This window comes from Physeter macrocephalus, chromosome 2, assembly GCF_002837175.3.
Source record: "Physeter macrocephalus isolate SW-GA chromosome 2, ASM283717v5, whole genome shotgun sequence".
NCBI lineage: Eukaryota > Metazoa > Chordata > Mammalia > Artiodactyla > Physeteridae > Physeter > Physeter macrocephalus.
Genome location: NC_041215.1, coordinates 132,539,333 through 132,558,049, shown reverse-complemented (window position 1 = coordinate 132,558,049; position 18,717 = coordinate 132,539,333). Strand labels below are relative to the sequence as shown.

The window sequence follows — 18,717 nt, the reverse complement described above, 5'->3', positions numbered from 1 at the left end:
CCGACTGCGCGGCGGGCGGGGAGCCGGCAGAGCGTGTGCGAAGCGAGCGGCAGGTCAATGCTGCTCCGCCGCGCGCCCCATGGGCCCCTCGGGACGACAGCGCCCCCGCTCCCGGGCCCCTCGGGACCCGGCGCACAGCCCCCGGAGGCGGAAGGGGAGAAAAGGGCCAAGTCCCAGGCGGTGAGGACCGGGGTGCCGCCGGGGCCGGTCCCGGCTCAGCTTCCTCCCTACGGAGGGACGCCGACCTGGCGGCTCGAGACGAGAAGTCACCCCGGGGTGAGAAACTCGGGGCGGCCCGGGAAGCCTCCTCCACACAGAAAACACGGACCAGCCTCTGTCCGCGGGGAGACGCCAGGCCAGGCGTCCTGGGCACAGAGGGGACCCCGCGCCCGCAGCCCAGGGGGCCGAGACGGACGGGGCGCGAGCTCGTCAACCCCGGACCCTAACTACCGTCTGCTCGGCTTAAGGGGGACCCAGCGTCGCCTTCGTGTCAAACTGAACCGGCGGGACGGAAGGCGGCCAGGCCGCGCTCGCAGCTGGGCGCTCAGACGCGCGGGGACGGCGGCCCCGCTGAGGGCACGCCGAGGAGCCCTCAGCGGGGCGGGGCCGAGGAGCCCGGGGCGGGCGGGGCGGCGGCGGCTGGAAGGTAGCTGTGTTGCGGGCCGGGCCCGGAAGCCGGGCCGCCGGGCCGGAGCGGCGGGAGTAGCACCATGAACGGCGCCGAGCCGGCTCAGTCGCGGGCGGGGCGGGCGGGGCGGCGGCGCGGGCGGGGCGGCGGCGGCTGGAAGGTAGCTGTGTTGCGGGCCGGGCCCGGAAGCCGGGCCGCCGGGCCGGAGCGGCGGGAGTAGCACCATGAACGGCGCCGAGCCGGCTCAGTCGCGGGAGGCGCGGGGGACGCAGGCCCGGAGGGCGGAGGCTAGGCCTCGGCGGCAGGGGTGCTGCGGCTCAGCTCCTTGATGCCACACAGGATCCTCTTCATGTGGCCCACCTTGGTCACGCCGAGGTCCTGCAGGGAGAGGACAGCGCTCAGGCCCCGGCGCGCCGCCGCCCGCGTCCGAGCGCGAGTGAGGGAGAAAGCGACAACGGGGGCCGCGGCCGCCCGCCACGTCCCCGTCCCTGACGGAGTCGTCAAGCGCACAGGGAGCAAGACACTGACGAGCGAGGCAGGCGACCCGAGGGCGCCACCGTCCGACGCCCTCGGCGGCCTCTCAGCTCTCGGGGCGGGACGCGGCCTGAGCGGCACAGAGAGCCAGGCTCCGGGAGCCCCGGCCAGGCCGCCCCGCGTCCTCCCGAGGCGAGGGAGACGGGCGAGCGGGGCCGCCGGGGGAAGGAACCCCGTCCGCTGGGTCCCCTTCACCCGGGTGGCTGTCATCACAGAGAACGCTTCAGCTTGACCAGCGGAGGGCTGCATTCCCCAAAGGGTTTTTAAGGCTAACGTGGCTCACTGTCCAATTAGGCTAAGAGAGCGGGGCTCCCCACGGGGTCTGCTCAGGCTTTGGCCGCAGCAGGTGCGGCGTCACATCGTCACATCGGTGACGACCCGTGCGTCACCCCGGGTCGTGCACAAAGGCCTGAGAAGAACGGTGAGGAGGCTGCTGACGCCGGGTCAGAGGGAGGGGACAGGGGAGCCGCGGGGAGCGCAGGTGCGCCGTCCCAGGAGACGCTGTGGAAGTACCTTGAGGTCCCTCCGCTCCAGGTGCAGGAGCTCTGAGCCCCGGATGTCGTGCCGCGTGAAGATGTCCTTATACTCACAGAGACTGAGGTGCTCCAGCCAGGCAGCAACCTCCTCTGTGCCCCAGAGGTGAACTGTCGGAGACGGAAAAGCACGAGTGCAATGAGTGCCCAGAGCCCAGTGCGAAGCAGGCGGCGCCCCAGCAAGCAGGCACCCGAGACGCCCCAGCAAGCAGGCACCCAAGACACCCCAGCGGCAGGCACCCACCACCCAGCCCCAGGTGCCGCCCCAGGCTGTGCAGAAAGAGGAGGGGAGCTGCCGCAGAAGCTGGTGCCTGTTCCTGCCGGGTCACCGGCAGCCTTCTGTCCCAGGAGGGACACATGGGTCTGACTGCGGCTGAGGTCAGCTTCCCTCTCCCTTCTAGAGGGGTCCATTTCACTTCCAGCCCACAGCGGGAAGGGAAACATATGCAGAGAGTCCATGGAGTCAGAGCCACCATCATTCAAAGAAACCCAATTTCTGGACAAACATGCCAAGAAGAAAAATCAAAGGGAGCTACCCTTACTGGCAGCAAATGCCACCCCCAAATCCAGGCTTGGGGCCGCCCAGCACCTGAGAGCCTGGGGGCAGCTGTGCTCAGGGCCGACACTTTGAATGGAGATTCTAGAGCCCCAGTTTACTGACCCAGAGAAGAAACATCCTTTAGTGCCCTTTTCTATTGATTTCACGGCCCAGGGCCACCGGCAGCCCAGGTTCCCGGCGCGGGGGCCTTGATCAGTGAACCGATTAATGGGGGACGAGCAGCCCCCCAGAGGAAGCAGGCACAGGGGCCAACGTGTGGCCGGAGTGTGAGCTGTGTCTCTGTCCTGTCACCTCTGCTGTCTCCTCCCCACCTCGCGCCCCAATCTAGCGCAGGCAGGCGGCTCGGTGGCCTGTCTGTCACCCAGAATCTGCACCGGGAGCAAGTTCAGGGCAGGGCGTGACACCGGTGAGCCTCCCACGTGGAGCGGGAAAGCCGGGGTGCGGTTCTGTAGCCACAGACGAGTGGGCGCAGGGCATGACCGGAGGCCGTGGCCCCGGGACGACGGGGACAAGCACGAGGCCAGGGAGAAAGCAGAGCCTGGGCCCCGCACAGCCCGGGCGGCCAGGAGAACTGCAGAGGGCAGGTACCCGGGGCTCCCAGGCTGCTGCGAGCTTCTCTGTTCTTGTTATTCTTCTCCTTCTTAAACTTGGTCACCAGGCGGAATTTACCGCTGCGGCTGCGCTTGGAAAGATCCAGCATCACGTTCTGTGTGGCAAACGAGAAACGGCAAGAGTCAGACCCCGGTTCACCAAGACCTCAGCCACCCCTCGACCAGACAGGCACGGAGCTAGGAAGACACGTCGTTCCTGATACTCTTATTCCCGGGCTTTTCCTTGACTTTCGGTCTTGTATTTATTGCTGATTTTTAATGCCTTTAAAAAGCAGTTTCACAGTGATAAGTATCTATTTTCATATTTCTTTTTTCATTTTATAGTGTTCATTTCTCATGTGACTAGAAAGCTCTCTATGTATTATTTATATATCAGGACCATTACATCAAGATTGGTAAGTTATTAGCCACTCTTCCAGCGTTGCACTGGCGGGCTTTGACTATCAGTATCACGAGTATCTTTCTAAATAAAGCTTTTCCTGCACTTTGCACTGTTTCCTTGCGATCTGCTCCCTGAGGCAGAATCAAGGAGGGGAGGGAGTAAGAGAGACACGGGGACGGGGTCCCTGCTCGGTGGCCACCTCCCCACAGAGCAGTCCAGGGCACGGCGGAGCCATCGCGGCCCCTTCCCCACGGGCCTGTGGACCTTCTCTGCCGATTCTCACAGAAGCTAGGGCAGGGGTCTCCGCCAGTAAAGCATTTTGTGCACAGACTCGTACCCTGTGCTGATAATGTGTATAAACCTACTCACAAATAAAGAAAGCGTAATTTCCTTATTTTCAGGTGTGCCACTTTCTTCCTGGCCCCGCCGGCCTGGCTTCTGCCCCTGGGCCCTGTCTACCTACATCCCCACAGCGAATGGCACAGTTAGGACTGCGCAGCTTTATGACACACTTTCAGATCTGACGGGGACATCGGGTCGCACTGAAAAAACTCCACCGGCATTTTCACTGGGATTGCACCCAACCTAGAGCCTGGAAATACTGAGCGTCTCCACACCCAGACTGTCGTGACCCTGCATCTCCATCACGCCGCTGTGCGGTCATCTTCGTGGAAAGAGACCTCTTACAATGACATTTTCTAGTCAGTGAACTGTGAGTACTGAAGAAACCTGTTTTTACAGATGTCTTATTCTTGGCAATACTACCAAGCGCCCATTCTTGCACAGCTGCTCCACGCAAGAACTCCAGCTCCCGGGCGGTCAGCGCAGTCACGGGCTCTCCTGCCCCAAGACGAGCCGCCCCTCACTCCTCAGCACCGCCTGCAGGAGGGGCGGCCACGTGTGAGGCAGGTGGTCTCCAGAATCCGCACAAAATCCGATTCCTAACTCTACAATTTCTTCAAAGCAAACATGAGCTTTAAATTTACTTCTAACTTTTTCAATATGCATATTTTCTTCCACTGGTAAGACGAGGAGACTAAGTAGAATGTGGCTGATTATCGACCTGTTATCTAATTTAATCTCCTCGGCCTTTTAAAAGCAGATTTCAGACATCAAATTACTCCACCCATAAGTACTTCAGTATGCAACTCTAAGAATACTCTTTTGAAAACCTACTCATGGCACCATTATCACACCTGATACCACTAACAAGAATTCATTTGGCTCTCATGAATCCATTTGTATCAGATCTCCCCCGACTGCTCCAAAGGTTTATCCTCACAGCTGGATTATGTGTGGATAAACCTTTGGAGCAAACCTTTGAATCAGGACCCTGACGGGGTTCACAGGGGACACCCAGCTCTCGTGGCTCAGTCTCTCCTTCTCGGGGCCACCTGTAGAGAGACCAGGCGTCTGCCCTGCAGGACAACTCGCGCTCTGGCTCTGACGGGCGTCTCCCTGCCTCCCCACTCCTCGTGTGGTCCAGAGCTGCTGATTCCATCAATCTCGTGTCCCCAGGGACGCAAAATGGCGCTTTAATCCTACACGCTCCAGCTAGAATTCTGTTATAAAGAACTTCTTTCATCAACTATTTGATTTAAAGAAATAACTTCAAGGGATCTACTGATAATACTGAAGTCTGGAATCCAATGTCCTGCTTTTTAAAAATGAAATGTTTAAAGTTCTGGAGATCTGTTTCCTAACAATGTGAATATACTCAACACTACCTGAACTATACACTTAAAAATGACAAAGATGGGGGCTTCCCCGGTGGCGCAGTGGTTGAGAGTCCGCCTGGCGACGCAGGGGACACGGGTTCGTGCCCCGGTCCGGGAGGATCCCACATGCCGCGGAGCGGCTGGGCCCGTGAGCCATGGCCGCTGAGCCTGCGCTTCCAGAGCCTGTGCTCCGCAACGGGAGAGGCCACAGCGGTGAGAGGCCCGCGTACCGCAAAAAAAAAAAAAAAAAAAAAAAAAAAAAGACAAAGATGGTAAACTGTGTTTTTCTACCACAATTTAAAAAAATGAACTGGGACAATGTCCATCTTTTTCCAGCTTTGACACTTTCTGATATATGGAAATTATATATTCCTTGACATTTTCCCTTTGGAAGTAAAATTTATTTTTTCAAGTTGTTCTGTGACTGTTCCTTTTAAAATATCTTGAGATTTCAATTTGTGTAATTTAAATGTTTTCTGAAAAATCAACAGTTTCATCAGGATTGTAAGATTCATTGTCATTTCTTTGTAGACGCTGTAACTTAATTCTCGTATCTGTTGTTATAGTCCCCTCACCATTCTGTCCATTCCCCTGCCGTTACAGCTGCCAGAGGGGGCGGGGTTTTTTTTAACTTTCCTTTCAAAGAGGCAGCTCAAAGACCTATCACTTCTTTTCCTTTCAAATAAATGATTTTCCTATCTTTATGCCAGTAGAAATACGGTGCCTCCCCCTCCAAGGTGCCCTCTGCCCTTCACACTTCACCTCCTCCTGTTCCCTCGCGTGGAGGGGACGAGCCGGAGTCCCAGAGGGTGGCAGCACTGAGCTGGAAGGCACGAGCGGAGTTGGCTGGAGAAGCCAGGAGCCCAGGAGCCAGCGTGGTTTTCCCTTCACTCCCGGGACCCCTGGCCCTCGGTTTCTGGCCTCAGGCCCCATCGGGTGAATGCCTGCAGTAACACCACCCCAGCTGGCTCCAGAGGGCTTCTGGTGTTGCAACTAAACCTCAGGTGCCATCGGTACTATTCCCCACCTACTACTGCAAGAACTAACATCTGCTCCGTCTCAGCAGCCCACATCCAGGAACCCTGGAAACCAGGGCCACTCTAGACGTGGCTTAGAGGGTTCATCAGGCAGGCAGCATTCAGGTCAGCCATCCAGGGAGGACTCGTGGTGCTCTGTGTTTGTTTCCATGGCGGCTGCCTGGCATTTGGTGATAGTTGTTCTGAAAACACTTTCAGGCTTAACGCTTTAGAGCCACACAATCCCTGTGACATGGGCTTTTAGTACTAAGACCTGACAGTCCCAAATAAACTGAGGTGCTTGGTCACCCTGCAACTGGGCACCAGGCTGTGAGGCCTCCCACCGCAGCAGCTGCTACCCTGCCTGTGAACTGAGGAAAACCCTTGCCCTCCCTGTCTTCACTGAAGAATCTGCATGGAGGCAGAAGCTACCCACCTGCGCAGGGCAGCGCACTGGGAGCACAGGGGCCATGGTTTACAGCTGGCACAATTTCTGTTCTGAGTTATTATCTGGGGTTTCCTCGTGGCCTAGGGCTGTGCTGCTCAAACTACCCCTGGAAAAGAGCCAGCGTTAAAAATTCCCATTCCATAGTGGACTGGTACTTTAATGAAAGAAAGTAAAACAAATCACTAGAAAAATGAAACCCCCAAAAGGCATACAAAATACAAACCTCAGAAGTTTTATCGGGACTTCCCTGGTGGCGCAGTGGTTAAGAATCCGCCTGCCAACGCAGGGGACACAGGTTCGAGCCCTGGTCCGGGAAGATCCCACATGCCGCGGAGCAACTAAGCCCGTGTGCCACAACTACTGAGCCTGCGCTCTAGAGCCCACGAGCCACAACTACTGAGCCCGCGTGCCACAACTACTGAAGCCCACGCGTGCCTAGAGCCCGTGCTCCGCAACAAGAGAAGCCACCGCAATGAGAAGCCCGCGCACCGCAACAAAGAGCAGCCCCCGCTCGCCGCAACCAGAGAAAGCCCAAGTGCAGCAACAAAGACGCAACGCGGCCAAAAATAAATGAATAAATGAATAAATTTGTTTAAAAAAATTATTGTTTTCAACATAAATAAAGTTTCCCTCTCAAGTGCTTCAAAGTTTCTAAATGCTTCCTCTCAATTTCTACAATGATAACAAAGGGTTTCATACCATCAGTAGTAGTCCCAGTTTAGAAAATGATCAGATTTTCAAAGTGTCCTATGGGCAACAGAAAAGAAAGCATTTTCCCTCTTTGCAGAGTATAAAATTCTCTCTATAGAGAAGCATGATATATACTTGTATATATATTCTACATATACGTATTCTATCAACTTGCTTTGTTCAGATGTTGTGACAGTTTGTTTCACATGATTAATCATGGAGTGATAGGGATAGCTCACACTACAAAATTGGGTTTCTGACACTTCCTATCATTTCAAGATGTTGTAGCTTTACATATCTTATGCATGTAAATTACGATTAAAATTTTGGGGGTCATCACTAAAAGAACAGACAGAAGAGTACATATTTCCAAACTAGCAGAGGGGACAAACAGAATTGTGTGGGAAGAAGGAGAGACTCATCAATCAAAAAGGAGAAACGAAGAGAAACAAAAAAATGGGACAAACAGAAAGCACAAAATATGGTAAAAATATATCTACATATCATAATCATAATAAATGTAAATAGACTGAACTCTCCAATCAAAACACTGAGTACTATACTGAATAAAAACCCAAAATTTAGCAATGCTATTTATAAGAGCGACACTCCAAATAAAGCGTGAAAGTGAAAGTATGAAAAAGTATGGAAAAGAATATACCGAACAAGTGGACTTGAAAACAAAAAGAATTAATAAAGGTCTTTATATAATGATGAAACTTGTATGCATCCAATAACATAACCTCAAAATACATATAGCAAATATACACAAAACCGCAAGGATAAATGGAGACATCTACATTCACGGTCAGGGAGTTCAACAGTAACTGACAGATCAGGAAGACACAAAAATAAAAAACAAAGTAAGGACTTAATGACGTACATAATTACAACTGGATATAAGGTACGTTTATAAAAACTGACCACCTTTTGGGCCATAAAGTAAGTTTCAACAGATTTCAAAGGACTGGGAACATACAAACAACTGCCTTTGAACACAGTGAAATTAAGTTAAAAATCAATAACAAAAAACTTACCAGAAAAAAATCTCACATATTGGGAAATACATACTTTAACTCATTTAAATGCTATATTAGGACAAGAGTTTATCATTAGTATAACCATCATAAGTTTATCTCAGAATTATGCAATATACAGTATAATGATGTGGTTATTATCTTTTACCAACATAAAGTGATCCTCTATCATTTACTGCCTTAGGTGTGCAATTCTGTTTTTACATTGTTACTTTGGATTTTTTACTGTGTTTTCTTGAAACTGTTTTATTTTTAATCTTTCTGGGTCACAACTTTTTATTGAGGGTATGGAAGAGAAAACTGGGCTCCTGTGACTAGTATTTGGTTAGATTTCTTTTTTTTAACACAATCTAAGAATAATTTGCTTTTAAGAGGAACAGTTATATTATTTTCTATTTTCTTATTTTTATGCTGTTAGCTCCATCTTTACTACTTCTTTTATTTTCTTTTACGATACAGACTACATTTTGCTTGTGTCTTCTGTGGTGATTCAAAAAGACATACACCTTTTCAATTTTACTAAAAGCTACCTTTAAAACTACGTTTAAGTTTTTAAAACATAATTGACTCTACCTTTCTCTAATTATCCAAGCCAAGAACTTTCATTAACCTTCCACCACCGTAAGAGGAGGGATTTAATGCGCCCTCACTCCCACCCATGTCCTCCTCCCTGTCGCCCCCAGTGCACTGCCCACACTTCACAGGCTCTGACAACATAATCTGGAATCACAGGCCTAGGTTACTGCTACACTTGTTGAATATTTTACGTATTATTATTTTAGTAGTTTTCTTTAAATAAAATTTTTGTATTTATAATTAACTACAAATTTTGATGAGCTTGGCCTGCCCTCTGAACCAATATGTCCTCATTCTTCAGTTGTTGAGTTTTGTTTCTTGGCTGGAAGGCCTCTGAGTCAGTTTTCCAGGCGGGGTTCACATTTGTCAACAAACGCCTGCATGTTCAAAAAGAGCTCTGGACTGCCGGCCCCCTGTCCCCTCGCCCTATTGCTGCCCATGGGTCCTAACAATCGAGCCGGCAGCAGGGGCGCCTAATGTGTCTAGCAGTTCTTTACCTGGTGAACCTTTCTCCTGGCCCACCTCTGTTCCCCCCCTTGAGAGGAAGGCCATCTAGGGTTTGCCTCTCTCCAGGTGCTGCCCGCAAAAACCAACCACCCAACAACAAGCGCCTCTCCGGGGCCTTCTTCCTGCCTCTCCTGCTTCAGGAGACACTACCCCCAGGGCGCATATGCCCAGGGTCCCATCTGCTGTCCCAGCTATAAGACCTGCGCAAGCTGGGGTCTCTAAATACACACAACAGAAAAGCGTGACTGTGAGTTGAACACAGCAACTCTGCCCGTCAACAACAAACTCCCAGGAAGTTGCCGTTTAGCCAACCGATGTGCCTCCACACTGGGGGTACATAGTGGGGCTGGGCTCAGCCTTCTTTCCACCTATGTCCTGGACAGCCCCGCAGTTCTGTTGCCGAGGGCAACTTGTGCCCCAGTCACCAAGGGTCATCCTTAACAGCAATTCCCAATTCCTTCCTACCTGCCGAAGTTCATCTCTGTGCCTTGAACGCATCTTAAAAGAGAAGTGTGGGAGGCCAGATCAGGGGCTGCAGGACCAACACCATCTTAATCCCAAAGCTGCACAGAGCACGTGAGTTCAGGCACTGAAGGGAGCGCCACTGTGTCCAGGGACACCACGCTGAAGCCCTGTGACCCACATACCTCTTCATCACCAGGCTCCACGGGCTGGCACAGCCAGGGGGTGTCCGCCAGCTTCCTGAGCTGCTGGTCCATCTCGACGAGGGCAGCCGTGAGCCGTTCCTTCTGAGGGGGATCCAACTGCTGCTCCAGGCAGGGAGGGAAGAGACACAGCTGGTTACCGGCAGGGAGGAGCTGGGGCCGTGGCAGAGCCCCACGCAGATGTGAGGTCTGCCCCAGGGGCTGGGCTGCTCTCAGAGAGTTTCCTAAAAACCTGCAAGGAAACTGAGTCCCAGAATGCCACTTAAGGGCCAGACTCAGAACCTCCCCTCGTAAGTAGTGTCGGGTGAGAGAATTCAACTCTCCTCTCGTAAATGATGGGGCAGACCCAGGCTTGTCTAAACTCGCATCAGCAGGGCTGACAGGTCACCTGCTCTGGTTTCCTCGGGACCCTCTCTCGGAAGCGGGGGAGCAGCCCGCCTGCACCAGAGCACAGGAAGCATGGTGGGGCCGCAGAGGCAGCAGCTGGAACGTGTCAGGACAGCGCGGTATTTTGGAATGAGAGCAGAGAGTGTGGAACTGGACTCTTAGGGCGGTTCTCCAGTGACTTCGCCTCCTTGACCTTCCACCTCCTCGTTTTTTAAAACAAGGAGGTTGGCCAGGCGCTCTCGGGTCTGCCCTGTGCTAGCTTCTGCGAGTCAATCCAACTCCAGCCTCACACCTCCGCAGGGCTGACTCATCAGCCAGGTTGCAGGGCTGAGCGAGGAAGGCGGCCGACTCTGGGCACGGGGAAAAGGCCAGCCAGCCTGGCCGCGGCGGTGGCCGCACACCTGGGGGCGTCTGGGGCAGAGCGCCATCTACGACACAGGAGGTCTCGTCCACCAGTCTCGGACACCCTGGAGATGACGTGGCGAGATGCGGCCAGAGGGTTTGAGCATCACCACACTGTCAGCTCAGATGGCCTCTGAGGCCCCTCCGACGGGGGGCCTAGAATTCTCAAGGCCGGGGATACTGGGCTGAGACGGGCTGCCCTCTGTGCGCACAGCAAGCGGCCCCGCAGCTCACCAGGGCCAGCTTCCCCGCCAGCAACAGCTCCGTCTCGCTGCGCAGAGCTCTGACGTTATTCACCATCTCCAGCACGAAACTGCAGCTCAGCCCCTGGGAGGAACCAGAACAGACACCATGGAGACGGCCCGCGGGCGAGAGGGGTCCCCGGGAGGAAGACCGGAAAAGCGCAGGCACCTCTGCGGTCCTGGGCTTGCCGTACACTCGGTCCATGGACTTGGCGCTGGCATTGACGGCGTGGGCGAGCTCCTGCTCCACGTCTCGCTGGGACTGCGCTATTTCCCGGATGCTAGAGGGAGACACGGCACTCATCAGCCCAAAGAGCGGCAGCCTGCGAGTCACCTCGCTGGAACACAAGCCCAGGTTCGGCCCAGAGGGCCGACAAGACCATGACTCGACCATCATGACCCGTGACAGCCGATCATTTCCTGACCGGTGGCAGAGGAAGCCTTAAATGGGAAATCTGACAACAAAATCCCAAACTTTTCTAGAAACTCAACCAAGGCGGTAAATGCCCCAAATGAGACCTACACCTTGTGAAAGAGCGAGCGGGTAAGTAGCAGGAGGCAGAGGAGGAGAGGGCCAGGAAGAAGCCACAGCGCCGTGGAGGGGCACCAGGCCTGCGGGCGGCTCCCGGCAGGGAGAGGTGAGGCACGGAGGGGAGGTTCAATGCAGAGACACAGCCAGACAGCGGCTGAAGGGGGTCAGCAGACGTGGCCACCGGGAGAGCACAGGTCACCAGGCGGAAGGGCCATGCTGGCGCGAGGCGGGTGGACGCAGCGGGGGCTGGGGAGAACGGACAGTGGGCAGAGCGGTGACCCCCAGGCTGGAAGGTCCGCAGTGGCTCTGGGAGGCTGAGTAGGAGAAGGAAACGCCTTTGGCTGTTGGCTTTTGTGTTTTCAAAATAACTACAAGGTCTGCTTCTTAAGAGCAAACCCGCTCTCTGGGGGGTAAAGGAGGCAGGAGGGGTACTATTCTCAGAGATCCGGGATAGGCTGTACAATAAAACCTATGAGCTGCCTCTGAAAACGCCTGTGGTGTGAAGCTTCCACCTGCAGAAACCCCGAGTAATCCCTGGAAGACCGTTAGAGAAAATACCAAAGCCCGGGGTTAGCAGAAACCCGGGCCGGGCCCTCGTGAAGGAGGCAGACGGCACATGAGATCCGGCAGGGGCATCTCAACGCCTGCGGCCCAGCCACGGACCGGGGTCGTCCCAGTGACGTCAGGGGGCCCGGGCGCTCTCGCGGAGGAGTGGACCACAGAGGGAAGGTGGCGCCCACCTGTGGATGAGGGCCCCCGCTGCCTGCCCAAACTGGTCCATCTGGTTGGCTTCCTCCTCGGACAGGATCTCCGGGTGCAGAGAGAAAGACGGAGGGCGGGGCAGCCCACCTTTCTGCTTGTCCTCCCAGGACTTCAGGGTGTTCTCAAAGGCCTAGGGCACCGGAGCCAGGGTTACACTCTCTCCTGCGAGCGCACACCTAACAAGCACTGCTGGGACCCTAGCGGGATAACCGGCTAGAAGGGGAGACATTCTTTTTAACGCTGTGGGGACAGGGAGCGGGCCTAGAAATTAGAGCCCTGTTCACTTAATCTTCAATAAAAACAAATAAATTCCTGGAACAAGACGTTAAAAACTCCAGGTCTTCTCCTAGAAGGGGCACATGTGCGCCGCAGGCAGTCTGTCTTACCCGATCCCTGGTGAGCGTCTGTGCCCGGTTCTTGTGGATAATCCGAATGTACCCTGGCGGCTGGATCCAGGCCTCTCCGTCCACCTGCACAGGTACGCCCTCATCCCCCAGGATGGAGATCTTCACCGTGCGACACTGAGCAAACATCACAGCCATCACCGAGCTGCGCCCAGGAGCCTTCAAGTGCCGTCAGCACCACGGGCAACGTCCTGCCCTACACACCTCTGCAGCGGCCGGCTGACCCCTGGGGTGCTGCCATACCCCGCCCCCCCAGCCTCTGGGGGCAGAGCATCCCCGCCTGGGGCGCAGCTCATGGAGCCCGGGGCTCTGCCCCAGCCCGCCCCCACTGCGCTGCACCCAGCACCGCCATCTGTGATCGCAGTGCAGGGAACTCGGTGCTCAGACACCGGCACCAGGCCCAGGGCGGGGACACATGACCTCCAAGAGCTGCTGGGTCCCTGGGCACGTGCGGACACTCCCAGCACAGAGCAAACGCCCAACAAAAAATACTGCCAAGGAATTAAAGTTGTGAAATTCAAGCGGCCCATGATGGGGACAGAAAGGACTGGGGTTCAGGGGAGCACGAGCTCCCCATCTGTGTGCATGAGAACATCGCCCTCCCCAAGCCCACCGACAGACACACCCTTCCCAACCCACTACCAGAAGTACCAGATGGGGAACCCACCCCGCCACCCGCCGGCCGGGCCTCCGAGCAGCCGGGCGAGGCCACGCACTCGGCCTCTGTTCCCAGACTCAGGCCGTGGCTTCTAAGAGCTGCAGGCCCAGGGGCCAAGGTCAGCCAGGCCCGTCTCATCTCACCCCACCTCGGCAGAGGTGGGCAGGACACAGGTGGTACCCACAGAGGGAGTCAGGGAGGGAGCTCAGGGAGGGTACAAGCCAGCCCCAGTTTCGAAAGTACTTTTTAATTGTCAAAACACGGCAGGTGAGAATGGGCTCTGGACCGGGAGGCGGCCGGGGCGATCCTGGAAAGGCGCCCACTCCCCTGGGCTCTGCACCCGGGGGGCCCATTTATCTCGAGAGCGCGGCTCTGGGCCAGGCCTGCCGCTCCAAACGTGTGTGAGCCACAGCTCCACCCGTGCCCCTCCCGCCTCCAGGACCACGGCCGGTACCTGCGCGATTCGGTGATGCTGCAGCTTTATGACACGGGAGACGGCCATCTGCATGCTGCCGAACACCGCGACCACCTCCAAGATCTTGTCATCGAACGACGGGGCTGCAAAGGTCTGGAAGGGCCGGCGGTAGAGCTGACCTCTGCTCCCAGCTCCCCTGAACATGCCCCCCCGCCACGCGCATCCTCCTCACTCTGGGGGCCGCTGCACCGGTGAGAGCCAGACAGGCCCACTACTAGGAGAAGCTACAGGGTGAACACTTGCTGACGGGCCTCCACGTCAGATCCTGGAAGCAGCTGCCTGAGATCAAAGCCCAGACCTGCCACTTACTAGCGTGGGAGCTTGGGCAAGTTGCTGTCTCTCTACCTGGGTTCCCTCATCTGTAAAATGGGGCTAACACAGGTACGTTCCTCACAGGTTCTCATGAGGGCCGCCAACGGGCACAGCGCTGAGAAGAGAGACCGCACACGCTCAGTGTGCAGCTGGTGTGAACTATTTTTATGAGCTACTATGTACGGAGGAAGTCAGGCCCCTGGTTAAAACCTATCGATGCCCCCAGAGTTCTCGGCATAAATTCCAAACTCCTCCCTGGCTCACACGACCCCGCGGGAGCTCTGACCTCTCCGTGCTCCGCCCAGCACGCACGCGCCAGAGAACCTCCTTCCCGCACCCGGCCCTGCCTGGCCGCCAAGCCTTCACAGTCGCTGTTCCCTCTGCTGGGAACAGCCTCCCTGGTCTCCTCCTGCCCCACACCCCCCGGACCTGTCCAAGCCTGAGTCACCCTCAGGTCTCAGTGTAGATGTCCCTCCTCCTAGGAGCCTTCCCAGACCTGGGCCCGGATTCCAAGCCACACCTGCGACCACACACCTGTCCTGCCTGGCATCGCTTTCTCGAGGCCGCGGGAGCGGGCCTGCCTGTCTTGCTCTCCGCTGCGCCCCCGCCGCCGGCACAAGGGCCCCGCTCCACCCATCCCTCCGCCTCACTGACAGAGCTCCCCCAGAGCGGGGGGCTCCACCATGGCTCCCGAAGGGGCCGCCTCCCTGGTGACCCCGCCCCCATGCCCTTCCCTGAGCTCGGGCCCAGGCCGCCCACACCCCGGTACGTACGTCGTCCTCCTTGGTGCCCCCCCAGAAGTTGGTCCCTCCAGCATAGCTGGGAATGTTGAGGACAGCAATTCCCTGGAGGCTGGGCAGCGGGATGGGTCGCCCGTCACACTAAGCGGCAGAAACGACACGTAAAAGGAGAGAAGAGAGGCCCAGGCTTCAGCGGGCTCCCTCCCCGCGGCACCCCGCCCTGGGCTAGGGCCGAGGGGCTGCTGGGCCAGCAGAGGGCCGGCCGCCCGCTCACCTCCAGCAGGACCTTCTGCTCCAGGTTCCTGTAGGTTCTGTGCAGCAGCTCTCTGGTGCCGAGGACTCCGTACCACATCATGTTCTTGGTCCGACTCCTAGGGGTGGAAAGCAAAGGGCTGACGTGGGTCTCCGCTTGCTCTACACAGCTACCTACGGGCCCTGCTGTCACCTCATCACAAACGGGTCACGCCGGGCAATCGCTCCCAGCGGCGACACGTTTACGATGAGGAGGACATGCCCTTGTCACACGTCCACGCGAGATGGGCTGAAGAGATATATTCACTGACCAGAAATTCTGCCAAAGAGGAACACTGCCGAGAAAGTAATCATACCTTGAGAGGTCAAAAAGGTAAGACGCTACAGAACCTCACAAAAAAACGTATAAATCACAATTTTTTTCCAGCTATAAAATTCTGCTCACCACAGAGAATTTGGAAAGGGCAGAGAAGCACAAAGGAGAGTTCACAATCCCCACGTCTGTAAGTTCTGATGATAAATGCTTCAGTGTATTTCCTTAGGAACTTGATTCACAGCTGAAATAGCGGTAACTGTGCACTTTGCCCTGCACGGAGAGCACGGCCCTGTGTCCTGAGCACGAACGACCACAACGGGGCACTTCCCACCAGACTCGCTGAATTTAACCCCTTTGACGGGTCTCTACTTGTTCCCACCCCTGAGCTCTATAACGTACGCGACAGTGGCCCTTGGTAAACGTCTCTTTGCCGAAGTTCCCAATTACTTTTTAAGGGTAGATTTGTAGAAGTGGCATTTTCTAAGTAGACCTTCTCAAAGATACAAACTCAGGGAAGATTATATGCCAGGATCCCAAGTTTCTAAAAACATATCACATGTGGTCTTGCTCCTCGCCTATTCTGCTCTGATAAATTACATGCATTTTGATGCCTTTTCGGTTGTATTCAGACTAACAGGGGTATGTTCAAATGATTTGGGCTCCCATCGTGCGCTGTGTAACAGGGATGCCCCCCCTGGGGACCTCTGAGCCTTTTCCGACACTCGAGCCCCAGAGCTCCAAGGTTTTTGAGTTCTTATGCTTGATTTTGTTTTCCGAGAAAGGTCCAACCACACAGGAGTTGGGGGATTGCCGGGCAGCTCCTCGGGTGTCACTGTGACCCCCTCCCTCCGAGTGACAAGGGCACCTGGCGGGGGCAGGTCTGCAGGCTCTCCAGCAAGGGGCCCCCTCCTCCTGCATCAATGGCTGTTCTCCGCCCAAACTCCACACCAGCTTGCCTGTCTCTAGTTCTAGAAGGTCACAGCTGAACATCTGCCCTCCAGGTGATGGTCACCGTGGGGTGGGGCAGGAGACATCAACTCCCTTCTTCCCTTGTCATGTCTCCCCGGAGGAGAGGACTTTCTACTTCAGCCAGGAGGAAACCTTCCCATTTCTCTCCGTCCTCTCCCCGGCCAGGGGGAGACAGTACGTGGTGATTTAGGGGAGAACCTGAACACCCCAGGGAAACACCCCCCGGGGCCTCTCTTATGGCACTTGCCTGCTCGAGGGCCTTGCGGGGGAGCAAGCCCTGACCCCACCTGAGGGTGACACGGAGATGCCACTGCCGAGGCCACGACACACAGACACGCCCCGCTTTCTGACAAGGCGTTCGGGCTCCGTGTCTGTACTCTGCCTGAGGGCTCTGTGCGCCCCAGAAATTACCCCATGGCCGGAAGGAGAAGCCACCACAAGACCCGAAGGACAGGCGTGCGCAGGAGCCGGCACCCACCTGCACTTCTCTGGGTGCTCGTCACGCTTGTTGTTGAAGTCCAGGGAGATCTTCGCATCCAGGCCGATGCCAAAATAATTGTTCATGACGCACTTCTCTGTGTAATACTCTCTGCAAAGGGGTGTTTCAGGCCATTTAGAACAACCCTGCGTGCCAGCCTCTAAGCAGTTCTTCCTGAGGGCAAAACTCAGTTTTTTTGTTTGTTTGTTTTGGTTTGGGGGGAGGGGGGGAGGTAACAGCATTACTGAGACGTAACTCGCATATCATACAATTTACCCATTTAAAACGTCCAACTCCATAGTGATTGTTCGTGTATTCAGAGTCACGACAATCAATTTTAGAACAGCTCATCACCCCAAAAAGAAAGTCCACATCCTTCGACCATGAGCCCCAACCCCTCCCCAGCGCCAGCAACCACTAATCTGCTTTCTGTCCTCTGCGGACTTGCAGATTCTGGATGGTTCCTAGAAAGGAAATCACACAGCGTGTGGCCCTTTGCGTCTGGCTCCCATCACTGAGCACGTTTTCACGCCACGAGCACTGGGTTCATCCGAGTTCAGTGCTTCAGCCCGGTTAATGGCGAACAGGGCCGACCCGCTACAGGGATCCTCGGCTGATGGACCTTTGGGCTGCTTCACTTTTGAGCTATGACTCGTGAACACTCGTACACACGCTTCAGTGGGGACGTGTTTTCGCTTCTCTTGGGAGTAACCCTAGGAAGGGACCTGCTGGGCCACGTGGCAACCCTGGGTTGTGAGGAACCGCCAGACTGTCTTAAAAGTGGCTGCACCACCTCACGTTCCCATCAGCAACGCTAAACCTGCTGACATCGTGGCACACACGCTCACATGTGCTTACACCCTGGATCCCAAAACGTCCCTCAAACGTCCCTAGACCCGATCAAAGCAAAGTCCCCAATTTGAAAATGTCCAGCCCAGCCCCACGTCCCAGGTCCACTGCGGGTAAGACTCCTTCCGGCCCCTCACCCCCGTGAGCGAGGCCCGGCACACCACGCTGGGGAGGGAGGAGAGGAGAGCAGCTTGCGTCTCCCCAGGGGAAGGAGAAGCCTCTCCCTGAAGGAAGAGACCACAGCCCTCGCTGCCAGGTGTGGAAATGCAGGGACCTCGGGTGAGGGAAAGAGACAACACATCTGGTTCCGGAGGCCTCTGTGGGCGCTGCTCATGGAAGGCTACAGCTCTGGCCTTGTGGGGGTCAGGACCAGAGCCCCCGACAGGCCCCGGCGTGAGGAGCAGACAGGAGGGTGGTGCCAGGCTGGGGACAAGGACGTGGGCCAGCACTGGAGCCAGGTGTGGGAACCCAGGCCACCCTGCAGGAAAACTGGCTGCCACTGTGCAGGCTTGCAGCTCTGCTTCCCGAAAGCCAGAGTCTCTGAACCGCACATTTCTCACTGTTACTCTCCCCACCATGCCGGACACACATACTGGACAACTTTTAACCAACTGCCACTAGCCACTAGCTGCCCAGAACTTGCTATCAGCCAGCAGAAAGGGAAATCTAGAAGGCTGGGCTTTCAAAATACCATTTGTCCCCGCAACGGTCTCTACACACACGAGAACAAGCTGCGCGAAAGCCCTCACTGCCTCTGACGCCGGGCAGTGGACCCGGCACGTGGCGCGCAGAGCAGCGTCGGGACGTCGTTCGCCAGAGTCCAAGCCCAGGACAGCGACTCCCCGGGGACGGCGAGGAGGCGCTTCCAGCCCGGGAGCTACACTAACGGAAGCGGCAGACCCGCCAGAAGGAAGGCGGTGCCAACGCGGGGCCAGCAAGGACGGCGGGGAGGACGACCAAGGACGCGGGCAGAGTCTCCAAGCCTGCCGAGGCCCCAGAAGGTCAGGCACGTGCCAGGACGGCGCCTCCCTTCCC

General features: G+C 56.0%; 1 protein-coding gene across 10 annotated transcripts in view; it reads right to left on the bottom strand.

The window, feature by feature from the left end:
• The window catches only part of DGKD (diacylglycerol kinase delta), a 112,328-nt gene that overhangs the window by 6,984 nt on the left and 86,627 nt on the right, over positions 1 to 18,717 (bottom strand). For 3 of the 10 annotated variants that reach the window (XR_008619336.1, XR_008619337.1, XM_055090644.1), the window contains exons 19-29: positions 16,834 to 17,007; positions 15,093 to 15,189; positions 14,852 to 14,959; positions 13,746 to 13,859; positions 12,616 to 12,750; positions 12,208 to 12,359; positions 11,105 to 11,216; positions 10,928 to 11,020; positions 9,887 to 10,006; positions 2,843 to 2,960; positions 1,676 to 1,806 (exon numbers count right to left, since the gene is read on the bottom strand). Coding sequence is in view for 7 of the 10 variants with exons in the window: in XM_055090644.1 (XP_054946619.1) it covers positions 1,676 to 1,806; positions 2,843 to 2,960; positions 9,887 to 10,006; positions 10,928 to 11,020; positions 11,105 to 11,216; positions 12,208 to 12,359; positions 12,616 to 12,750; positions 13,746 to 13,859; positions 14,852 to 14,959; positions 15,093 to 15,189; positions 16,834 to 17,007 (1,354 nt within the window). In the remaining 3 variants the exon portion in view is untranslated. The other 7 variants (XM_028482752.2, XM_024124698.3, XM_028482765.2 and 4 more) reach the window with 5 other exon arrangements.